General features: G+C 42.7%; 1 protein-coding gene across 3 annotated transcripts in view; it reads right to left on the bottom strand.

Moving 5' to 3' along the window:
• Window positions 1-25,813, bottom strand: part of hdac4 (histone deacetylase 4) — a 151,841-nt gene that overhangs the window by 60,691 nt on the left and 65,337 nt on the right. Inside the window, exons 1-6 of one of the 3 annotated variants that reach the window (XM_030080431.1) lie at window positions 17,738-17,933; window positions 7,929-8,168; window positions 7,568-7,713; window positions 6,220-6,370; window positions 3,312-3,432; window positions 940-1,058 (exon numbers count right to left, since the gene is read on the bottom strand). In XM_030080431.1, the coding sequence (XP_029936291.1) occupies window positions 940-1,058; window positions 3,312-3,432; window positions 6,220-6,370; window positions 7,568-7,713; window positions 7,929-8,168; window positions 17,738-17,741 (781 nt within the window). In that variant the 5' untranslated portion in view covers window positions 17,742-17,933. Of the gene's footprint in view, window positions 1-939; window positions 1,059-3,311; window positions 3,433-6,219; window positions 6,371-7,567; window positions 7,714-7,928; window positions 8,169-17,737; window positions 17,934-25,813 lie in introns of those variants that run through there. The other 2 variants (XM_030080429.1, XM_030080430.1) reach the window with 2 other exon arrangements.

Raw genomic sequence — 25,813 nt, 5'->3', positions numbered from 1 at the left:
TGCCTCCAGCTCACAGCAGGTGGCAGGGCTGCAGAGTACACCGAGTTTGATCTCCAGCTGTGAGAGCTGGGAGTGACACTGCCAAAGCCGCCGCTGACGCTAAGTGAATAATCACAGCCTGGCCAGACTTGACACAGACACAGAGCGCAGGACGGAGAAAGAACACTCTGGTGCTTCAAAAAGACAGGCGCTGTGGTTTCTACATGCTTCCTAGAATACTACTCAGAGCGGTGAGACCCCCTATCTCCCCACTGCATGATCCATGAGGTCTGTGTTTGAGTGCATGCTTGTACTTTCACGTGTTTCTGTGTGTTTGTAAGGGTCTAAAAAAATCTAAATGGCCAATCTTTAATAAGCACTTAAATGCATCCACTTTCAAAAAACATGAACTTGAGTGACCTGAAATTCAATTTGGTAGCTCTAGTGCTGTTGCAAATAACTGACTTGGGGCACCTTCTTCTGTGCAGATAATGACTCACTCTGGTTACCTGTCCTTTTCTACTCAGTGATTTTCAACCGTCCCCTAGGAGGCTAAGATTACAGCAACATTTTCTTGTTATTTAAAGCAGATTATTCAAGTGGATTTAACACTGTTCCCTGATTTTAGGGTTTCTAATGTTCTAGCCTAGAGTGCTTTATCCAGCCTAATTTACATTACAAGGACTCAGGGAGACTCCAGCAACATCAAATAACCTTTGATATCAATTTTTTTTTCCCCGGAATATTTTAAGGGGGGGCCTTTTAATCCTCCTGTGACTCCCTGCTGATTTGTGAATCTGACTTTGAAACACAATTTATCTAATGCTGATTCAGAAAAAAAAGGGAGCTCATGGTTATTTTTTAGACAGGTGATGAGCATAAAATATTAGTCAGTTTGCCAGTGGTGGAGGAGGAATAGAGGAGTCAGAGAGTACGTGGCGCCCTTACTCCCTACCATACCTGTCTTGCGGAGAGGGAAGTCATCTTTTGAGTCATACATGCCCAGGATGGGGTGGTTGTAGGCTGACAAAGCTGTTTGGGGAGGGGAGCTCTGGTCCAGAGAGCTGTGCTGGGTCTTCCTGCAATGACACACATCACAAAGATCATTGCAACATTCAGTATGACTACAATGCCACACGGTAGTTTGTTGCCATTGGGGGCTCTAACTCTGCCAAGACTAAGGATTTGATTTCCACTGGGGACCACCCATAAGATAAGTATACAGTCATGGTAGTCTGAGGTGAAATGAAAATGTCTATTACATGGCGAATAATTATTTTGCCATATGATACATTAGACAGGAAATGCTTTCACCTTGTAATCACTGTTGAATTTCAGATCCAAAGACATAAAAGCGTGGAGCCAAAACCGTCAAACAATGTGTTGCTGTCCAAATATTTATGGAGCTCGTTGTACACCTACTGACCTGCCTTTCCATGCACGCATGCACGCACACACACAAAGAGGTAGTGACAGGGTAAGCTTCTATCTCCCTCCCCCAGATCACCACATGAAAAGACGCAGCAGAGCGTGGACGACAAGGTAGGTGGGAAGGAGAAAGAGACAGAGGAAGATTTAGAGACAGAAAGAAAGGGGGGGGGGGACCGAGAGTGAGACCCAAAGAAAAGCTGTTAAGATTCCTTCAACTGAGCGCCCTCTGCTTTTCCTCTTATCACATCCAGACAGCAAAGAGGTGGAGGACTAGTGAAGAGGGAAAAGAAAACTGACCAAGATAGAAAAAGAGAAAGAGACAGAGAGGAGAGGGAGACAGGATGAAAGGAGGGATGCGGTTAAAACGGAGGGGCAAATACAGGAATGGAAGAATTGAGTATAAAGCAAGGAGAAAGCACAGAGGAAAAACAAACAGGAGACTCCAAAGAAACAGGAGAACAAGAACAATATTGAAAGAGAGCGCTGACAGTGAGAGAGCGGTGAGAGCTGTCCATCCCATTTTCCTCACCGCTGGCACAGTCTTTGTGTTGTCTTATCGTCTCTTGCCTTGGCAGGAAAGTTTGCCTGCCTAAAACCTCTTCAAATATTTAAAGCACAGGAGAGGTGCCATTCTCTTTCTGTCTGCTCGCTTCAAACGCATGCACACATGTACACACCTCAAAGGGAGCCAATTGTCAATCACTGGCAACAAACAAAGACAGAGACAAGCCTCATTCCTTCAGCATTCTCTCTGTAGTTTAACTCAAAGGCAACTGGTAAAGACTTAAAACTCACTGAGAGGCTGGGGGAATGTCGATGCCGTTAGTTTCTCACACATGCAGGGCGTCACCACAAACACAACACATCACTGACTGCAGATTAACAGCGACAGAGGGACACGCGAGGGATCCAAAACACCACAGGGTTCATCGTGTTTACAAAGACAAGATGGTGAGCAAAAACCTTTATGTTATGTGTTATGTTATGTATTTTCCCGCTGTGGCGATCTTTAGCCAGCATGTTTCATTAATTGAGGGGAAGCGCTTCAACATTTAAAATGACAGTGACTCAAATTATTATTCCTACTGGCATGGCTTAGATCAGAAAGAAAGAGATTTTGACTGGCTGAGCTTTGAATATAATTCACTGCTGTATGCTTTCTACGTTTTCTTTTAAATATTTTAACCCTCAACATTTTTTGAAAAAAGGAAAAGAAAAGAAAAAAGGGGAAAATGACACAAGCATAATGTAACAATTTGTAAAACCGAATATGTGGATGACTCAGTTTTGATTGAAACAATGAACATGTAAATGAATATTTAAATGAGTAAATGAACTTGCAATGTGCTGCTGCACTTTCAAAACTAAATGTAACATAGGTTTTCAAATCTGAGACAGATGCTCACTTAAAGAAACAAAGTATTTATATTTATAATTTCAGGGACTTAGTTGACACATCTACCCAGAGTAGCTGAACAATAAGTGCAAAATTGGATTCTGGTTAAATGAGGGCTTTTGAATATCAAGGACTACAAGGGTCCTTCATGTGTACTAGAGAAAAGCCAGGAAAAGAAATGAGTGTAAGTTTTTGCCCCAAGCATCACAGTGTGTAGGACGTTGCTGCCTGGAAAATAATAATTCAGGATCAGCCTACAATATAGTATAATCACTATTAGAGTTAAACAAAAAAAGCTGAATTTGGTTCACTGATGGGTGCATCTCAAATGATGTTGGGATTATTCACTCATACACGCACAGGCCCACGCAAGTACACATACACTCCACAATCGATTCGAGCTCTATAATGAAATAAATTTTAATTTTGTGCTTGACACTATACATTTATACAAGTCCCACTGCAGGCCAGGCTTGGGTCTGGAGAGCAGTGCTGTGACACTCACCCGTACCAGTAGCGTGGGTCGCTGGGCAGGCAGTGGTTTAGGTTTCGCTGAGCCAGGGCTTTCTTCTTGTTCAGGACAAACTCCTGAAGCCGCATCTTTACCTCCGTACTCGCTACTGCACCTAGCACACAAAAAGAGAAAGAGAGAGAAAGTTAAGTGATTTTTTTCCCCCCATTTTAATTTCACATAACTGCACACACATTTTCTTCAGAGCAGTCAGAACATAGGGTTGACTACCTCCAGCTCAGTCCATCACCCTGAGATGAGGATTATAGCAATGGTCAATCGCCACAAGATTATGGGTCTGTGACTACATACAATAATAGAGTGTGCAGTCTTACTTCAGAGCAGCAGACGGTGTTTCACTGGAATTCCACAGAGAAGGCAGCACTTCCATGTGCTTTGCTTAGTGGCAAAGATTTTTTCTTTTTTTGTGTTGTTTTTTTTTCCTTGAAGACACACTTCATGAGGTTCACTCACAGCTCTTGGTCTCTCCTCAATTACCACTCTCATTTCACAGCCACAAACATAGCCCAGGGAGGGAGGGGTGCAGCGAGAGAGACAAAATGAGAAGGAGACACCGAGAGAACAGAGAGAGGGGGGTGATAAAAAATAATAGGTGTTTTGAGAATGAAGGAGGAAAAAGAATGGAAGTGTGTTTTTCTTAGAACATGACAGGCAGGCAGAGAGAAAGAGGAAATAAGAAGATAGCAGGTGACATGTCAAGCCAGGGAGAGAAAGTGGCAAATATGTGAATGTGACAACTGCTAATATAGGCACTCTAAATCACTGTGCTGCTGGAAGTGCTGACATCCCAATATGTCCGCCTTGCCACTGAAGCAAATTGGCTTTTATGAGACTGCCTTCCAGGCAATTTACTGCAGCACTTAACAAAGCTTTCTCTGTTTACAAGCTCATGCGCTTTCCAAAGTAGTCAAGCGGTGGGCTCACCTCGCCGAGGATGGTCAAGGGAAAGACCTATAATGGGTGCCATACTGTCAGAAAAATCTAGCAAGTGTTGCTCCAACATAACCATCCTGAGAGGGATTTATGCCAGAACACTTGTCGGATTCCCAACCCCTTCCTTGCCTTCCTGCTTAGCCATGCTTTTCACAGCAACACAAAAATCTATGATAGCTTATCCAAAAGGCAGCAGAAAAATCAGTTCTTAATGGCTCAGAGAACATAAAATAGAAAAGATGGGAAACTGTATAATGCACAAAACATGTAATTTACTTACCATCAATAGTGCTAGATGCAAATGCACACACTTCAGAGCAATAAACGCTCTATGGACTTCAAATAAATTACTTGCATTGTGCATTATATGTTTTCCCATATTTTCTATTTTAAGCATTAAAAGGAAACAAGAATAAAAGCTCAGGCACTGGAGCAGGGTTTCTACCTGGTGTTTGGTTGTGGGTGCTGTCCTAGTCTCTACAGTCATTAATGCCGGCTGGTTTCCAGTTGCTGATGGTGTTGTCCCTACCTGCTTATGAACATGAGCACTGTGCGTGTTTATGTGATAATGCACCAGTCGTGGGTGGCCTCATTTCATCACCACATCATGTTTTCTTACCTCATCTGTTTGTTATGTCACTGTCATTGCTCATGTTACTATGTATTTAACAGATTGTTCCAGCACCCACTCCTACTGCACACTCTGGCATCCTGGTGGGGGATCCCGCTTTTACTCTGTGTGCTAAAGGTTTCTTCTATTTTTTTTTTTTCCGAATAAGGTTTTCTTGGTAGTTTTTCCTTGCCATCATGGAAGGTTTAAAGTTGGTAGTGGTAGGTAGGCTAGTCCTGCTACAACTGGGATTGTGTGTCTTGTGCTTTTTTTTTTTTTGCTTTTTTGTATTTGTTTCATTGTTTTGTGGGGGGGTGGGGATGCAAAAATAAAGTAATTAGTAATCTAATTGCTTTTTAGAGCGTGATTAGTAAACTAATGTGATTACAATTTATAGAAAGCAATGAGTAACTTTACTTGATTACATTTTTGAGTAACTTACCCAAGACTGTTCATTAGTCAGATCTAGGTTCACTCATTATTTCTAAAGGTCTTGGAGTCATGCTTGTGCCTACATACATGAATGAACCTGAACATGCTAAAAGTGAGGCTAATGTGCTGCCATTTATTGTACTGCTTTCATGTTGCTCCTAATGCGAAGTGCTACCTAGGACCAAAACAAACTAAAAGCAACGGCAAATTGGGCCCCTTTTACAGCCTGACTCTGGGAGCTCTCCATAGCCTGGCTTTTTCTACCATTCCCTGTGGTAAATGTGTGAGGTCAGACTGTCCTGACTGCAGGGCCAGGAGGACAGCTGCTGCGACAGTGGCTCTGAAAGGGCCCAGCCTCTCTAACACCTGCTGTGATATTATGGCACAGTGTCATAGCAACATTACAGCAGAGGTTGGGCAGCCTTCAGTAGATGGAGGGCACGCACACCCTGGGTCAAACAAGACCCCGTTCGGGCCCTGCTTGCTTTCAGAGCTGATGCATGACATTATTCAGCCACAAGAATGCATGTCCATTAACACATAATTGATCCATTCAGCATAACTTGTTCCTGGTACACTGGACTTTTCCCCTTTTGGTCATTCAGCTCTGCATCTGCTCACACTTGCAGCCACAATGCAGAAAAAAACAAAACAAAAAAAAACAATGTTGAATGTATATGCCTCACCGATGCTAGACTATTGCCAGTGTATTCTGAATGGGCAAAAAGGTGAATCTGAATAACTTCAATTACTGACAGAATGTGATTTTGGCTTGTGGTGCAGAATTTCTTTCTTTTGTTTGTTACACCAGCTAACAGATTTTGCTACATAGCACGTCCCTCTACTGATGAAAGATTGGTCATTGCTTTTTCAAGCACCACTGATGTTATAGAGCTAGTCACTTACTCTCCTGTCCCCTCTCCTTATTCTTGAGCTGCAGGAGCTTGTGTTCTCGCTGTTGCTTCTCCAGCTCCTGCTCATGGCGGTGTTGCTCCATCTTCCTCTGGTGCTCCAGCAGCTCCTGTTGGTGCTTCAGCGCCAGCAAATCCTGTTGGTGCTGCAGGAGAGAGTGAAGGATAGGTAAAGGAAGACGTCAGGGAGTGGGTGACAGGGGTGAAGAGGAGGAAGAGAAACAAAGGACAGGCAAAGATGCATTTGACAGAAAGATAAAAGATGGGGTGGAATTTAAGGAGTGGCAAGAGATTATGGCAAGAGAGTATGGTTTTATCTCTCACTCCCTTTTCTTGTTAACGTTGCCAGGGACAGTTTCCTGATTAAAATTCCTGTGTCTCCACATTTGTTTTAGTTCATTTTTAAACTGAATAGTGATGTCCATGTAAAAGCATTAAAACCTTTACACTGACTATCTTTCACATTTTCAATCCAGCATGGATTTCACCATCAAACATGTAGTTACATTCAGCCACATCTTTGAAGACTTTTGCTTGGAAAAAATCTTTGTCCGAGATTTTTATTTTTTATTTTTTTTTTTTTTTTGTATCTAGAGTCCCTTATTGTCAGGTGCTGTAAAAACATGAAACCCAATTAGTTTGGATTGTATGTTTTTACATACAACAAACAAACAAACAAACAAATAAATACAAGGCAAATAAATCTAAAAAAAAAAAAAAACAAAACATAGAAACAACAGCAGAAGCAGAGGTACATCATGACATAGTGAGTTTACAGAATGGAGATTTGATATGGCTTACTGTAAAGTTGGCCATTTTACATAATATGGCATGTGACATCACAAACTATTGATCCAATCATTACTGTCATACTTGCCTGGAGACCAAGGAGACACTCTGATTGGAGAATACACACCAGAGTTATTTTTAGCCTAAACTGCATCCTGCTTATTGGCCGACTTTGTGGTTGTGGCAACACCTTTGAGGCTGTTTAGCAGAGTGAGTTGCACGCATATTTCACTCACACACACACACACACACACACACACACACATGTATACAGTGTTCCCATGGAGATGATGAAGCAGCATAATACTGCTACCAGATCCAATTACACAACCACACGCACATCATTGAAGTATAAACATGTACATGATATGCTCTCTCCTGTCCTTCCCAAGGTGCATTTCCACTGAGCACAGTCCAAACTACTAACTGTACCCAAGAAATGACCCCCTTCAAGCATAGCCCAAACAAATACTGTATACAGAAGAGGAAGACAAAAGTGGAAAAAAACAACATCAAACTTCCTAATTCTACCCTCACCCCCACCCCGACCCCACCTTGATGTGCTCCTGGAGTTGGGCTTCATGTTGACGAGATAACTGTTCATGCTGCCTCTGGAACTCGGCGATCAGTAGCCGCCTCTGAAGCTCCTGCTTGTGTTTAAGAGCCAACAGCTCCTGCTGCAGCTGCTGCTCCTGGTGGCCTGCAAGAGTTTGTAAGAGTTTCACTATCTTTCAAAGTGTTGAGCAATGCAAATCAATGGTTTACGACTCAAAGTAGGGTAGGGGCACAGACGGAAATTGGGAATTGGGTCATAAAATCACTGTAACAGCTTTATGTCCAATACTGCGACAACGCTGGAGCATAAACCCAGCGGAGTCAAGTGAAACAGTGAACTGAGCACACACAGCTGCTCACCTGGGATCTGCCCAGTGCCATGGCCTGGGTCAGAGGATGTGGGCGAGGCAGTGGAGGCAGGAGGTGACGGGTGGGCCGGGGGAACCAGACCAAAGGGGGTCTGCTGCTGGTGGTGGTGGTGCTGGGGCTGCTGGTGGGGGTGGTGGTGGTGGGGGTGGTCCACTATGCGCAGGTCCATGGGGAGGATAGCTGTGGTGGTAGGGGGCACCTGCGAGGGCAGCGCCGCTGTGCTCACGTCCACTGGGGAGGAGATGAGAGATGGAGAGGGACGGAAAGAAGAGAAGAGAGGAACAGTTTAGTTAAGAGCAACAGCATTTTTTGTTAAGGCTCAAGAGAAAAACGGTGATATCATTAGGGCTGAACAACTTCTGTAAACATTATTGAAAATGACAATATGCTCAATAACAATATCCTTTTTTAATATATAACAAGGTATAACATAACTTTAAACTAACTTTATAACTAACGTTATAAATTAGGTATTGTGGTGCTACGGAGATGCCATAGTCTACAAATTGTATTTTCAGATGTAAAAATCACCATATCTGCCAATATATATATATATATATATATATATATATATATATATATATATATATATATATACATATATATATATACACTTTTTTTATTGCTAAGCCCTGCATCACACATTTGTTCACTACTGTTGAATCCACTCTGTATTCAGTATTACTAAGTTCAACAATCAAAAATTTTCAACGGTTTCTCAAGTTGTGAAAAGATACACTTAAGTACATAAGATACACAAAAGTTACACTAAAAATATTGATCGTAAAGAGGAGGCAGTTACAGGAGACTTACAAACATATCAGTGCAACCTTTTCACTTCAATTTGAGTACACCTACGGCTCAGTACGCTCAGCATCACACACACATACACACACACACACACACACACGCAGAGCTCATCTCCCTAAACACACACAAACTCGAGCTTTACACAGGAATATTCTGCACAGTGTGGTTTCTGACACAAGACCTTTGAAATGCCGTTAGTGGGTGTGGAAGATTTGTTTGTTTCTCTGAACAGCCGTGCATGCGTGGATGGCTGTTTCATGAGGAGCTGGCTCAGTGTGTGGGTAACACATGAATGAGGCTGTGATTGTCACTGGGCATGTTTGCGTGTGTGAATGTGAGTGGATGTGAATGCATTATTCATTTCTAAAGACACATCCAGAAATCGGGAGCCACATGTAGCCCTTCTAATTAAGGATGGAACGCCACAGAACTTTGTCTTTGTGTCTGCTCTCTCTCTCTCTCTCTCTCTCTCTCTCTCTCTCTCTCAGCTTTGACCGTCTCAGTAAATACAAAAGATAGTGAAATATCTAATCTTAAAAAACAAAATAGAACAAGTAAAAATAACACAAGACTGCTACCCAGACAGAGGAGTGGGTGTACTTCCCACAGAGAAACTAATTCCCTAGGCCGTGATCACATACTGTAGATCCAAGCCCAAATGGAGCCTGTGTGTCCTCTGGGTTCCTCACCGTGTGTGTGTATGCGTGTGTGTGTGTGTGTGTCTGCACAGTGATGAATACTTCTAACCCCAACAACAGATCTGCCTCTGAGGGTCGCTGAGTTCAAGTTGGCAGGGAAAAATAATGGAATACTACAATGCGGATTTGGAGATCCTCAACACAACAAGCCCCTGCAGTCACCGATGGTCAGGGGCGCCACCAGGAATTTTGGGCCCCATAAAAAAAAAAAAAAAAAAAATATAGATAGATAGATAGATAGATAGATTTGCGCTAAATTTAATTTATATATATAAATTAAATTTACTCAATGATGGTTTAATAATTTTATATTAGTTTTTACCTATTTTTTGGGGCCCCTGTCAGGCAAGCGCACTTGGAACTGTCCTAACTTTTCCCTCATATACGGCGCCCCTGTCTATGGTGGACATTATCGAACAAGGCAATTTCAGAGATACTAAACACATGATATGCCAAATGTTTAGGGTAGAGTATACAAAATTATATTAAAAAATATCCAACCTTTTTAATATGTTCCAACTCCCTTAATTGCATAATAATAATAATAATAATAATAATAATAATAATGATAATAACCTTGAACTATCTGACCCAAATTAAATACATGCTGGCTGCTTGTTAAATTAGCAAACCAGGGTTTAGCTCTATTTTACTGGTGTAAAAACATCTAAGACACATCAAATGCAAAACTTGCATGCATTTGTGCGGTGAGACTGTAGGGAGCAGGTTTTTACTAAAATTGCAGTCTGCACTGGAGAGTGTTCATACACATACAGTATATAAAACGTATGCATTCACAAAAAACTCTTTACTGCATGCATGCACACACAGTCTCTCTCTCTCTCTGTCTCTCTCTGTCTCTCTCTCACACACACACCATGTAGAATGATGCAACATGGCAACAGAGCAAAAACAATCCCCCTGCAACATGACTTTAGCTGTAGGGATTTGCTGACACGCACAGCACTTACTTTACTTCCAGTGTGTGTGTGTGTGTGTGTGTGTGTGTGTGTTTGTGTGTGTGTCTGTGTGCGCGCGCAGTTAAATAGACAAGTCAGAGTTGGACAGTGTAGTAGGAATTCAGTGCTCACAGTAAAGGTGCCTGCAAGTGAGGGTGCTGTAGTGGTTGTGTTTCTGATGCTGATGGAGATTCTCGCGCTATCACACATCAGAGGGTAGAGACAGTAGTTCAGCAACAACCAATACATCATGCAAATGTTACAGTCCACAGGGACACTGCATGTACACACCCGCACACATATATAAAATTAAACTGACCATACTATAAGACAAAGACCACAGGTTCAATCCCAGAAAATACTACGACTCACAGTGTAAAATGTAATTGTATGACGCAAAATATACAGTGCAGGGTTGTGCTGTGTCTGCAGTGTGACTGACCATGGGCGGATGTGGATTCCTCATGTGTTTCTGCTGTTTGGTCTGAATAATCAAGTTTTGCATGTCTGTAGTGCTGCTGAAACATGAACACCAAGCGCAAGCACAGGAACAAAATATAAAACAACATCCCAACAACCATGGTGGGCACGCTAAAACCAAAGCATTAGTGTAATCAGATTATTTTGCCAAAATAACCAAACAACACAGCTGCTTATATGCAAACAGAGCTGTAATTCTACTACACATCACAAGGAAAAGAGGAGCAGAAATCTTGAAAGCCATTCAGTAATTGGATTGGATGATGGCACCTCCTGTTGAAACACTGCACCCCATTACTGCCTTTATGTATGTTTGAACTGTCTGCAGGCTGTTTTTCAGATACTGAATGACTGAGTTATCCACACAACTTAACATGTGGCGAGGGTTACATGTGGATTAAGGGTTGTTTTTATTTGTACTAAGGCAAGCTAAAGTAAGTAAGTTATTGTGGGTTATAATGGAAAAAAGACATGCATGCATTTTACATGAACAGGTCAAGTTTTTGGTTGTGCAGTTTTGAATGTATATCCAGACAAAGTAAGATAGGAGAGAATCCTGAGCACTGACCGTTCCTCTAGATGCCTGGGTGTGTGTGTTAACCAAGTGTATACAAATGTTATACTTAAGGTGGTCCGCACTCATGTTTTGCAGGTAAAAGATGCATTTATTTCACTTTTTATTCTAAGTTTGATTTATTTGTCAAATAAATTGACCTTTTATACCTGACACACAAATGTGGAACTCCTTCACTATTAGGTATTCAAGCATGCTCAAATAAACTCTGGATCTGTGCTTCATGTCTGAAGTCACATCAAGATCAGAACCTCTGCTGTATCAATGGGTTTTCCTCTCATAAGTATCTCCTCTTGGCACCGTGCCAAGCCTCCTGCCAGTCATCAATAGCCCAGAAACCAGAGGTGTGCATCTCTGACCTATCACAGATGTCCTGGCATCCCCGCTCACCAATGAAGAGGTGATGGAGTAATAGTGGTTTGTGGAGACAGCCAATGGGATCTCTGGTACTGGGCAGGGTTTCAGTGTGGGAGGTAACTTGACACCACCCTATGGGACAGAGAGGAGATAAAGGGTGTGGCCCGGCTAGACTGACTGGTGCTTCACTGGAGTGTGTTTGTGTGCATGTGTGTTTATGTATGTACTTATATTGCTATACTTGTGAGGACTCATTTGAGTTTTGGACATTAGAAGGAATATGTCTTTGGTTGGTATTCATGTTGAAATGGTCCATTTAAGGGTAGTGGTTAATCTTAGTGTTAATTTAGCCAAAGGATAAAGTCAAGAATGGAACATAATGTACAAAACCCCAATCAGATGGGAACATCAATACCTCGATCCAAAGTAGATCTTTGTCAAGTCAAAGGTTAAGTTTAAGTATGTACTGATGAGGACCAAGGTTATTTGTGTGTGTGTGTGTGTGTGTGTGTGTGTGTGTGTGTGTGTGTGTGTGTGTGTGTGTGTGCACATGGGCATCTTTTTGCTAAAAGTATTCCTGGACCTCTGACCTACAAGCTTGTATGTTTTTCACCACCAGATTAACAAAGCCAACAGAAAACATTAGAAGATGCCAGGGCCTTTACCCATCATCTGCATTATCAAAACAAACACTTACACAACGACCCATGGTAAACTTTCACCCCACCGCCTCTAGTATTCTGTGTGTACACACATACGCTCACACACACACACGCCTGTCCAGTGTTTTCACACACAGCATACAAACAATAAACATCAAGGTCAAATAAACAAACCTTTTGTTGGGCTGCCAAGCAGGTCAGTGGAGGTCAAATGCTCTACACATTGGATCCTTTCAGAATTGCCCCGGCTTGGGCCATTCTTGTGCCATGCAGCCAAACACGCATGGAGCTCCTCCTCAATTAACGCCTTTTCTACTGTATATTTTCCCATAGGGCACAGCAACAAGCATGGGATCTCTGCCATCTGAAAATGGGACCCCAGGCTTTTGACGCAAAGGATCACCGTCCCATTTGCTCTAACAAGGGCTCTGGCTGGCCCTTGGAGTCAGTCCTGCTCCCTTTCGACCCCTCACTATTGATGCGTGGGAGGCGTTGGCGTGGCCGTGACGTTAGCCCAAGTGCCTCATGAGGCGGGCCGGCCACAAAGGGCCCTTTGTTCTCATGGAGCCTGACAAAAGGAACTCCCACCAACCAAAAACTACAAAAGTTTGCCCTTAGGACTTGCTGTCACACAACTTCCGCTGCAATGCAGAATAGTCACCCCCAACAGATGGTTGTACATTAATTGTAAGCCATCAGAGGCATGATTCTTTTAGTAAACTCATGACAAGCTTAAAGGGACATGAGGTAATCCAATAGCTCTACTGACCTCTACCAACAACCAATATGAACTGCAACAACACTGAAAGGCTTTTATCTTTACTGTCAGTCACAAAAATCCACATAAAGCCACACTTTCAGAGCAGAGTTAAAGAAAAGATTCAACTCAAATATCGGGTGAAGAGATATTTCACAATCCACCACACCACACTAATAATACTGCTTTGTCATAAGCTTTTTTGGTATAGGAGAACTTACTGGCTAAGCAGGTGAGAATGCATTGGGAGGAAAAGATAGGGAGATTACTACTTCAAGTGGCTGGGGAGATTTCATTCCAATCCCGAGTGTGGGCTGGAAAGCGATACTTAAGAGCCAGACATCTCACCACCTGGTGAAGCAATTGTTGATTCAGTGGTATTAATCAAACACCCAGTTAAACCCCAGACAGATATTATTGTAATATTGTGCTGTGCAGCAGTGAACTCTTAGTTAATGGCCCTTTAATAAACAAAACAAGAGACATACAGGTTGTAGAGTTTGTTAGTAAGTTTGAACCAAGTTTTACGGAAGCTCATCCTTGTAAATGTGATGTGAAACCCTAAAAAAAAATGCCAAAATAAAAGTGCGGCACAGCTTCTCAGCACTAATATAACAATGCTGTGATTTCTCATTATGCCTCCATGTCTCTGTGTGTATGCTTTATTCCATTAACATGGGTGAGAAAGGAGCCCAATGATCAGTGGCTGGCTGCAAAACTGAGGCTTGGCAGAGTAATACCCAATTACAACCACTCGTCCTCAAGCTGAGAGGCTCAGAAAGAGCCAGCGTCAGAGAGTGAGGGCGGCGATGTAATCACTGTTCAGACCCAGCCACTCAGAGGCTAACCACACTGGCTACCACATTAACATACCGAGAGCCCTTGTTGGCTAAAGATTTGGATGTTAGCAAAACAAATCTACACATAGTGGCTGTTTAGACACAGCAATATTTAGGGCAAAAGAGTCTGTGTGGTTGAGGTATAGGCTACAATGCTGACACCTCAACAATCTAAGGTGAGCAAAATATTGAAGTTGCTAAGACAAATGTTCACTTCTGCTTGACCAGCTGAACAGACTTGTGAGTCAGATTCATGTCTGTTGGAGAATCCTCCTCTGCACTGTCAGCATGCACGGCAGATGAAGACTTGGTGACCAATTAGAGGGTTCCGTACCACTTAACCAATCACATAAAAGGAAGACAAACATAACAGCCAAGGTGTGGAAAAAAGGCTGGTTACTTTTTTTTCTCAAAAATAAATCTTCCATTTACTTGTATTGATTAGATAGCAGTCAACAAACCGATGATTTTAAATGATCTCACCATGCTGTGACCAAGTCTGACAGCTCCCCAGCAAAAGGAGTGAAGCGTCTCACTTGACTGCGTGACTGACAGTTCACAGTCAACCAGCTGACATGAACTTGGCTCAGGAGGACTGCGATGCTGTTGTAGCTGTACCATGGTAAAAACATGAGTCAGCGACTGCTCTTTGCATATGCTATGTAAACAATCCTCTCCAGAGGCTGCAGAACCAGAGTTGATGATTAGACAAGGCATGTTTACAGCAAACAAAGCCTCATGAATGGCAGCGTACATGCTGGGCAACATATAGAAGGCAGCAGGGTGCAGATACCTGTGAAGCAATTAGCCTGGCTTACAAGGATGGCAGTCTGTGAGAGTGGCATGAGGTTACAGTGTTGAGCCAACATGAGGACAGGTGGTTACACAAGCTGGCTGCCCCCCACACGCAGCACTGCACCTGATAATGCAAACATTTAAACATGACCTAGCAGTCGAAGCTGAAAACAGGCTGACATTTGCACTGCCAAGGTGCCACTGAGCAAGGCACTCAACACGGTAACCTTGCACCATATGCACGGACTAGATATCTAGAAAAAAAATGTACTGCTGAAAAACACCTCTAGAAGGGTCATGTTCAGCAGAAAATCATTTTACCTGTTGCAAACTGCATAACAAAACCTTGATCATACATTTGATAAATACTCAATACACTTGAACATATGTCCTTTGAAATTAAGCAGAAACAATTAAAACACAAATAATTTGTACAATTTATGTTTTACTATGGCGGTGCCAATTGGCAAAATAGATTGATTGTCACAAAACACAGTAAAAACACTGAGGCACCACACAGTTAAAGCAATAAGCACAACATGAATCAACAAACGATACAACTGCAAAATCCCTTTGTAAACATGCATAACTACTGTTACATGGAAACCTTGTAACTTCAAAACATTAGTGACTAAAAGCCATATTGTTGTTTTATGCAAACTAACTATAAACTCCAGAAAAACTGAGGAGAAAAACTGGAGCACACTTGGATAACAAGGCAGTTTAAGACTGGCCGCCAGGTAAAATTATACAGCGGGCTCTGAATGGGCCCTTGGCTGTTGAAACCAACTGAGAAACAAAAAGGGCCACAAAAGCTGTAAAGCTTGGAAATACGACGAACTGTGTTGAAAGGGAAAACTGCATTTACTTTGGGTAAAAATGTGAATATCCTATTAAGTTGAAAAATTTTCCTCATCTTACGATGTGAGATGTTTTTGACCCCGATCAAAAGCCAACGTAAACAAGTAAAAAAAAAAAAAAAAAAAAAAAAAAAAAAATACATGTAGTGTCGGCTTCAGCCTCCTTCTCTCTCCCCCCCACTGTCCATCCATCATTCACTCCCTCCCTTCTGTGATCAGGCGAAGATCATGGCTCACACACAGTTATTTATAGCGCGGGATTTCCCAAGGGAGCTCCTTGCCCCTACAGGTCCCTGTATTTACACACACATACACGGAAACAGACATTTACGAAAAACCGGCTGAGCACATGGCAATCAAGCGCAATTCTAACATAATGAGCACACACCTGTATGTGACATAGGCATAAGGCTTGCAGATTAACTGTGAATGCATTCACTGACAAAATACTACTCACTCGGCCAATGAGCCCTGCGGACACAGGTGCTCCCAGGGGAGGGCCAGGAGCGCCATGGCGACTGGTGGGAATGAGGCCAGCAATTGGTTGGGAAGGGAGAAAAAGGGTGGGGCTACAGGCTGGGGGAAGACCAATGAGGATAGCCCACTGGTTCGGCACATGGCCTGCATGTGTTCAGCACTTAAGCACTGAGTCTGGGATGGGCATGAGGTGATGTATGTGTTGATGGATGTCACACTGCATGTCACTGGAGCGCGGTAGCTTCCTCATTTCTTGTGCAGAATGTCACCACCTCTTTGTTTTCTGATTTTCTCTTCACTGTGTCTATGAGGAAAGCCAGTTAATGATCCCATAGAGACAGACTCCACTGAGTAAAAACAGTCGACAGCAGAACATACCGCAGGCTTTCATACAGACATGGGCCTCCAAATGTCTTTTTTTTTTTTTTTTTTTTTTTTTTAAATCTGCTCTCTTTTAACCTATTTAACTTATTTCTTCATGACATACAATTTTAAAGCTCATTTCTCAACAGTGTGGCAAACTGAAACACCTACACCATGACAGATGAGTAAAGCCACATGGGGACACGGCATGTAAACTGTCCACAAATCAGCCAAACAGAGCGAAACACCTCCAATCATCTTTCGGTGATTAAAAGTATAGACAACAAATAAAAGTATAGATGTATGTAATCTAGCACGGAAAAAAATCCAGACAAACGTCTAGTTGCTGGAAGAGTTTGCTCTAAAATGAGCTATCGGAGAGAACTACCATCTGAGAACATAAAAAACTGAAAATGACACGTTTTGCTACACAATCACTCTTGGGATTGAAGTTCAATGCAACCATCTTTTTTGTATTTTTGGAAATATTGAAAAATGAACATCGGGTGGTAATCTGTTCTGAAACTGATATTCTGCATTTTGCAATGAGACCATTCATTGCATGTCTAAAAACAAACTCTCAAACACCTCATAGACACACACACAGAAACACACACGCAACAGACAGGCAGGAGGGACAATTGCAGCCTCTGCCATCTGCTCCATTCAGCTGAAGGCGGTAGTGAGTGGTGCTGAGTGTGAGACTCCATACATCAGTACCATTCAATAAACACTGTGACTACTCAGCTTCTATCCCACGCACACACTACACCACACACACACACACACACACACACACACACACACACACACACACACACCCCAACTGAACATACAGAATACTAAATTACAAAAAGTACACAGTAAGTGAATGTATCCATACAAGAAAAAGGCGTATATACCAATGCATGGACACTTAATGAAAACACACACAACTAAATCTATACATACACACACCACATAATATAGAGTACCCAAACTCATCTTTGGACACAGAAACAGCCCATGCTGAAAACACACACACACACACACACACACACACACACACACACACACACAAAAGATAAATGGAAATGAATAAGGATTTCAAACAACAACTCCACTGGCACTATGACACACACAAACACAAACAGAGTTGGTACACCGCGTACGACAGTGCAAGCTCTTACCCATCAGTTGTGCTGTCCGGGTGTTGTGTGTGCGTACAGTATGTGTGAGAGAAAGTGCGAGTGTGTGTTTGTGGCTAAATGTGCGACTCTGAACAGAGCAATAAGTCCACTGCAGGGCAAAAATACAGCAGAGCAGCCAGGTTTTGTAGTCAGAGCAAATCTCTCTCTCTCTCTCCGTTTCTCTCCCTCTGTTTCTCTCTCTGTCAGTGACGGCAGTGCTCTGCTCTGCCCTCCGGCTGCCTCGCTCTCTCTCCCTCCCTCCCTCTGTTGCTTCGGTCCCCTCCCACTCTCTCTAGCTCTCTCTTTCCCTCTCTCGCTCGGTGACATCAGAGGGCAGTCTCAGGCATGTTGAGCATTTTATGGGAGTCTCTCTCCCTCTCTGTTTCCCCCCCTTAAGTACAACACTCATGGGAAGCAAGAGAGGGACAGATTGTTGCCATATTCTCCCATGACCAAGGATGCTTCTCCACCACACTTACACTTTTTGGGGCACTGAATGGAGTTGAATGTCATAGTAACTCACATTTGTTCATGTGTTTTGCTGTACTGAATTGTACTCACAAGCTGTATTGTGACCCCTCTTCTACTCAGTCTCTGTCACACACACACATCTCTCTTTCCTCTCCAAACTCCTCCTACACACAGGCCGCTCAGCAGGACAAGATAGCTGTTGTAAAGTGGGCCGTTGGTTTAATGACAACGGCTGCAACTGGAACGCACTTACTGCGGCAGACACACGTAAAACATGCCGCTGTTTTTCTGTCTGTTTAGACGCAGTTAAAAGCTGAGAAATAAATGGCACAATCAACAGTTTGAGCTATTGCATTCGAATTGGGAGAGAGAGATAGAGAACGACATATGGAGGCCTGAAAGTCCAACAGGGAGTCAAAGAGAAGAGATGAGCTTTTAACTGAATGATAAAATAGGAGTGATTAGGCTAGCTGAAGGATGAGCTTATCAAGTGGCATCGGAGTCCACTCCTGAGAGCTGCTCCCTTGAGGGCAACACTTGACATACATCTGGCTGAAACATCAACAGGCGGGCTGATATTTAGCCAACAGGAATGAAGAGAAACAGTAAGGATGGGGCATTGACTGCTGATGTTGATGTTGTTAACCTCGCCCCCAGTGTCTCTCCATGTGTGTATGTATGTGTGAAAGTTAGCTGTGGGGAGTAAGTGTAGTCAACAGAGAGCCCTGAAAAAGTATTGTAATACAAATGTGTGGGCATGTGTCTTCAGCAGCTACAGATCAATGCAACGTTTACTTCTCTGTGACACTGATAAATAGCCTAAACGTATCAATACAACAGTACGGGAGCTATTAAAGGGTGAGCAAAAGAGACTGAGACAGAGAGAGAGAGGGGGGAAGAATTGCAGAGGGCTGATTGGTGGAGTCTCGTTGTAGCAGCTGAGCCTGTCTCTGTCGCCACGACAGAGACAAGGGGAAAACACCAAGACACACATAAACACACACATTTTTTTGGAAAGACCTCAACCTTGATGCATAAGGTCACGATTAGAGTGGACCACTGTTTGTGAGAGAAACACAGAGAGAGAAAGAGGGAGAGAGAAGGTTGTTATTGCCCGTAGGAATATGCTTGGGCAATACTGTATTTGTTTATGGTCATGCCGGTGAACTAAATCGAGGGGGGGTGGGGGTGGGGGGGGTGTCCCTGCATATGAAATGGAATAGAAATCAGTGAGGTCATCTTTTTGTCATAATCCTGCCTATGTGGGAAGAAGGTGAAAGTGACTAATGACAAGCTAAAATAGGGGATCTAGTGGTTCATCTACAGAGATATAGTCTGTGCATGACTTCCTCTATGTGTGTGTCTGTGTGTTTGTGGGTGCTATTTTTGAAGTTCAAAGTAGAATCCGGTAAGCTGTCGTGTTTGTTCAGACAACACACCCACACACCTGGCTGTGATAAGGTCTGTGTTATCAGTGTGCTGTACAGTGTTGACGTCAAAGACTTAGCAAAGCTTCATGCAGCCATGACACTGATAACGGCTAATAGCTGCTGCTGAGCCTGTACTCAATGGCCTGCACACATGAACACAAACACACAGACACACACTTTCTCTTGAGAGAACAGGGAGGACTGGTCTGCAAGTGACAGCTGTAGTCCTGACTGACAGTGTGCTGTACTGCCAAAGTGCCCTAAAAAGAACAGTTCGCCCAAAACTGATTTTTTTTGTAAAAATCGAATCATCCCTATGCCAGCTGAAACACAAGAGAAGGGTCTTTATCCATACAAGTTCTCGTTAGGCAGAAAGTTATTATGCAAGGTTTGATAGTAAACTGTTACTATCAAAGGCTATACTGCCCTAAATAACAGTGTAAATACAGGCCTTTTCCTCTTGGAATGTGATCAGTCAGCTTCGCTGGTCTTGGAACATGCTGCTCAAGTGGTATGGGGAAATTTAACATTTTTTGCCGTTTTTGGAACTCTAAAAAGCAGTGCCATTGACTTCATTAGTTCTGGAGAAGGCTGCTATACAAGTTGTATCTCCCTGTGTTGTAAGGACACTCTACCTGTGTTTCAACTGACATGGTGACTAGATAACACCAAAATTTTCATTTTTGAGTGAACTGTTTCTTTAAGCAAGGGCACCACACAACCTGTTACAATGGATTTTTTTTTAATTGACAGCAAAGATTAGCTCTGTTGTTTCTGCTCTCTCTGTCCATGACATAACTACTATGCATTCACCCACACATCACACATCTATTGAGATTAATAAGGCCAGTGGGCCCTGTTTTTCTGTTCCCACACAGCCAGTCAGCTCCTGGTGTAATTTGGTCAGCTTTTTAAGGTTGTAGTCAGTTCCATTTGTCTTTCCCTGTTATCACCAATACGGATACATGTTTTTGATTTGGTGGTTGTGTAGATCGGTGGGTGGAGCATGGTCAGATGTTACATTTTGGGAGCTTAAAATATATGCACTGACAGCAGTGTAAAGCTTTTTGAATAAAAGTGTCCACCATGGCACATGAGCGCCATGGAGGGCAAGATATCAGCCTTTCCAGTGAAAAGCTGCTCGCACCTAGACAAGAGCCCAGGAAGATTTACTCTGAGAAAAAAACATCTGGTAGTCTATCATAATGAAAGTGATAGGGAAGGAAAGGGATAGGGAAGTGAGAGAGAGATAGTAGATAAAGAGAAAATAATTTATCAGCTGTGGCCCGCCTTCTGAGGCCACTCTCTCAGATGTGAAACAAAATAAATCTTGATTTTACACCACAATTCATCTCAGTAAAACTAAAACAATGACTTTGCTCTTACTGCATGAGGCAAGGCGTGTGTGTGTATCAGTGTGAAAAGGTGAAAGAGAGAAATGACTTGTATGTATAGTGTGTCTGCAGAACTTGGTATATGTTGTGTGTGTATGTGTGTGTGTGTGTGTGTGTGTGTGTGTGTGTGTGTGTGTGTATGCGGGCAAGAAACAAACAAGGCAATAGGTGTGGATATCTCAAAGAGCTTGTGTAGTTATTGGCATTGGCGTGCGTGCGCGTGTGTGTGTGTGTGTGTCAGAGAGAGAGACAGACAAGGCGATAAGTGTGCATATCCGAGATAAATAGCTTGTGCAGCTGAGCCAGAGTGTGTGTGCACGCGTGTGTGTGTTAAATAATGCATGTGGCGTAATGATTGCAAGGCATGCTGAGGTATACAGCGTGGCAGCCAGGCAGACGGGACTGATGAATAAGTAATGGACGGCGTCCGCCTCGTAACACACACACACACACACACACACACACACACACACACGAATGTGTATCCACCCCGTAACTAGGAGCTGCTCTCCACTCGGGGGGTTTTGAGGGGAGGGGGGCAACTCTCATTCTTGCTGCTTCTTATCCCCTTCTCCTCTCCTCCTCCCGGCTGTGACAGGGGGATGGTGGGATTGGAGGAAGAGGAGGAACATGATGGTGGGTGGGGGTTGTTTTTTTTTTTTTTTTTTTCATCTGTCTCCCTTGAGGACTCCGGGCCCGACTCCAAATATGTGAGATACGGTGTCATGTATTATTGATTTGGGTTATTTATAATACACACTCTCACTCTCTCTGCAACCCTGCTTTATCTTTGTTTCTCATTACCCTTTATATCGCTCTCTCTGCCCCCCCACCACCCACCCCCTTGGCTGGTATCGCTGGAATTCTTACCGATACCACACCTTCAACTCGGGATTCAATAACATGTCTGTAATTATACTTGTTCGATACTTTACTTTGTGAACTAAGAGCACAGATCTTCATGAGTACATTGAGTCTAATGAGAATCTGGCAAGTTCAATCAAAATATTAGCATAGAGGCAAATCTGAGAACACCTAATAATCATTTGTGAACGTCGGTGATATCTTTCAAGCGCTTCATAAATCTTAAAATCACTAATGATATCAAACATTGTTGAAGTGAACGTTTTTAATCCCAAATACCTTTAATCTGCCTATGCCTCCACTTGCTCCTCACCCATTTTGCCTTGCTGCTAGAAGACATATCGGCTAGTGCTGTCATTAAAGGGACACTTCAGGGCCAGACATGAACCCTTACATTTTATCACACTGGCCTGCACTGACACAGCTAACAAATGTTCTCAATGTGTTCCTCCAATATTTCAACAACTGTTAACTCCAAAGCAATTACTTTCAAGAACCTTTTATATTTTCATTTGTTTTTTTTTATATTTGTGCCACAATGCAGCAGTTTGAGACAGTGGCAGTGATTAAGGGCTACATAAATAAAAGTGACTTGTGTGGATGCCTGTGTGTCTTAAAGGGGAACACTAGAGCTCAATTTACACTGACTGTAACAGATTCTGTATATTTCATTGCTATGGTATAAGCTGGTCCAAATAACATTTGAGCACAAACATTCTGTCGTCAAGCCAGACAACAAATAATTGTTGAAACTAGTGATATCATCAGATAAAAGCTGTTCCCATGACAGCTACTAAAATATTCTGTTCAATTATTTGGTATCTCTTTTTAAGTGCTCCCCTTTGAGCTGAGCCACACTAAGAAACCAAGGCCAGAGCACACAAGGTCTGCCTCAGTTTACTCAGAGCTAAATCTCTTATCATTCTTCAGCTACATTTAAAATGACACTGTGTGCGAAGCAATTAATGTTTGCATTTGTGTGCGTGTGCGTGCCCAGTATGTATTGTCAAGTGTCTTTCATAGAGCTGGCTGGGAAAGTGATGTGAATCTGTGTCGGTAGCAATAAAGCTCTAAGTCACACACACACACACACACACACAGTTTTGGTTGGATGCCAATGAATTCAACTGTAGTGATGCAGCTTTCTGATCCTGAAAACAAAGTTGCTGCCCCAGTGGGCTGTTGAGATGTTTGTTTATGAGCAGCACCTAATTGGCACCATGAATGGCTATTTCTTCTCATGTCACGACACAAGGCGTCAAACACACAAAAACACACCGATGCACACACACAATAATGTTACTGCACAAACAAACAAGAGCTAGTGTCCTCTTTCCACCTCTTGCTTATGTTCATGCATGCATGCAAATACATACAACTGAATGCATGCTCCTTTCATTTGATGTCATAGTTTTGTGCCTGGTTAAAAATAACCTTTTTCTGTGTCAAATTCTCGTCTAGGAACCTATACATGCACATACACACACACACAAAGAGATCACAGCCCATGCTCAAATTAAACTTGCCGAGGGTTTCTAATCCTGGTAATATGTCAGGCACATCTGATCCAGCACTAACAAGCTCTACAAAGATACCAAAAACAACAATCAACCCCTGCCGGTGCTGAACAAGACCTCAAAACATCAACACTTCAAAACACCTTGTTAAAAACTGGAGGTGTTGAGGAAAAGAAGACAGAGAGACAGACAGACAGACAGAAAGAAAGACAGAAAGAAAAATGCTCTGCGCTCTCAGCTGCATTGGGGAGCTCCATTCATTCATATTTTACACCCTCTCCCTCCGTCTCGATGCGAGTCTACTCCAGCCCTGCAGCAGACAGAGAACCATTAGCTGTCGGTGATGCTAAACTGAGCTTATGGGAGTTGTCATCTCACCACACTGCTCCCTGTGCACTTAAAATTACACGGGTCACAGCCGTGCCCCAATGCACTACAGCTTACCAAACAGACTCTTTATGGACAAAATGCAATCAAAGCTACAGTAGCTACCTGCCTAGAATGGACCTTATCAATATCTCCTGGGTATACAAACAAACAAGGAAAACAGTACACAAAGTAATGGGATTACAGGAGGAGAGTGTATCAAAGGCAGAGCTAAGGAAGCAATGAGTTCATATTGGGGTAAAAAAAAAAAAAAAAAAAAAGCAGCCTGTGGAAAAGAACACTCTCCATATCCTCTTGATTAGTGTGGGTTTAGTTATTTACAGTACCAGGACCAATTCAGTCATTCTCCGCATACACAGTAGTCTAAGTGCGATTTCCCAATTCTTTTTATGGACTTCTCCCAAGTTCACCCCACACAGAAAAATATTATGGATGGTTGCAAAAGGAAACTGTGTTCTCTTACTTCTGACAAATGAGTTTGTGGTAAAATATCGTCGAACAGAGAAGGCTAAGCTCTAGCCATTAGGCTGTGGGCTCGGCTATAATGAACTACTCTTCCCGGACAAGAGGAGGCTAGCCTTTGGTCACGGTGGTGTTGTTGGCCAGAAGCTAGCAAAATCTTTAGTGAGCTCAATGCAAAGGTCTGGACCCTGGAGTGGTCATCCATAATAGATAGCTTCCAGAAGCCTCTCTTGGATCCATATGGACCTGCTATGGCTTTTAAAAGCCTTTACAAAACTCACTTCTGCATTAACAAGCTGATTTGTAGGAAGAACTGGGAGGGTGGTGGGTGACTGGAGTCAAATATAATATTCATCTGTCTATCTTTGTATCTGCATGTACATACAGACACACAATAAAGTTTACATACAGATTAGCAATGCAAACATTCAAAGACACACACCTTCACACACAAGCAGACTGTTTTAAGCTATACATATGTAACCACAGGCATAAAAGACACTTCACCATCTAGGTCTGTGCTATCCCATGCCATTTATAGCAAGAATATCACTATTTCTGAGCACAGTAGTGGAAAAACTTGTAATCATAAGTGATAAGTTCTCTCACTCAGGAGACAGCCTGCTGGTAGCACCACCTGTTGATGCACCAGTGCGGATATTGATAGGGCGGGAAAGAGAAACTCCAGGCTCAAAGAACATCCAAAGTCAAAGTCAAGAACACTGAAATATGGCGAAGCATGATAGCTAGTTGCCGATGTATTAGCTGTATAAAGTGAAAGATACTATTTACTAAGGTGATCACTGCATACACGACTGGCTTATGCCTAGATTTGGAGCCACACAGAAAGGCAAGCTCTCTCCAGACATCTAGGTCGTCGGGAACCCCATCAGCCAGCCAACATGGCAAAACACATACCGGGCCCTATACAAAATTCATAACCTGGTGACATGGTAAAACTGTCTCTGCTCTCACTTCAGGCACACACACACACACACACACACATACACACATACACACACAGTCTAACCCAAGAGTCCAACCTGCCATAGCTGGAAGGATAATGGCAGTGATGCAGACAAAGTAGGTTAGGGTATTGCCTGTTCTGCCGGAAAACAAAAACAAGTCTGGCTCTGAGCACTTTACCATACCAGACTCTGTTTAAGACTGTGTGTGTGTTTGTGTGTTTGTGTGTTTGTGTGTGTGTGTGTGTGGGTTCTGAACTTGGCTGACATGAACGCCATAACCTCAGGCTATGGCTGTGCGGACTGATATAATTAGGTACCAGTACACAGTGTTTTATTCCCTTTACAGCTCCTGTCTCTGTCTTCATGATCGAATCTCAGTTCTCATCTTTCAATTCATAGTTTATTGGAATAAACAGTATTAGCTATATTGCTTCAGTACAGTACAGAACTTACTGATGGCAGAATGATTTCGAATCCAAATGCAGGTGAACATTGCTTAAATACATACAACAGTAAATGCCGTTGAAAGTGAGAATGAGAGAGATAAGAAAGATAGAAGGAGAGCAGACAAGGAGAGAGAGAG

The sequence above is a fragment of the Myripristis murdjan genome, chromosome 21 (assembly GCF_902150065.1).
Source record: "Myripristis murdjan chromosome 21, fMyrMur1.1, whole genome shotgun sequence".
Taxonomy (NCBI): Eukaryota; Metazoa; Chordata; class Actinopteri; order Holocentriformes; family Holocentridae; genus Myripristis; species Myripristis murdjan.
Note: the sequence above shows the minus strand (reverse complement) of the source record. Positions and strands in the feature narration are given on the sequence as shown.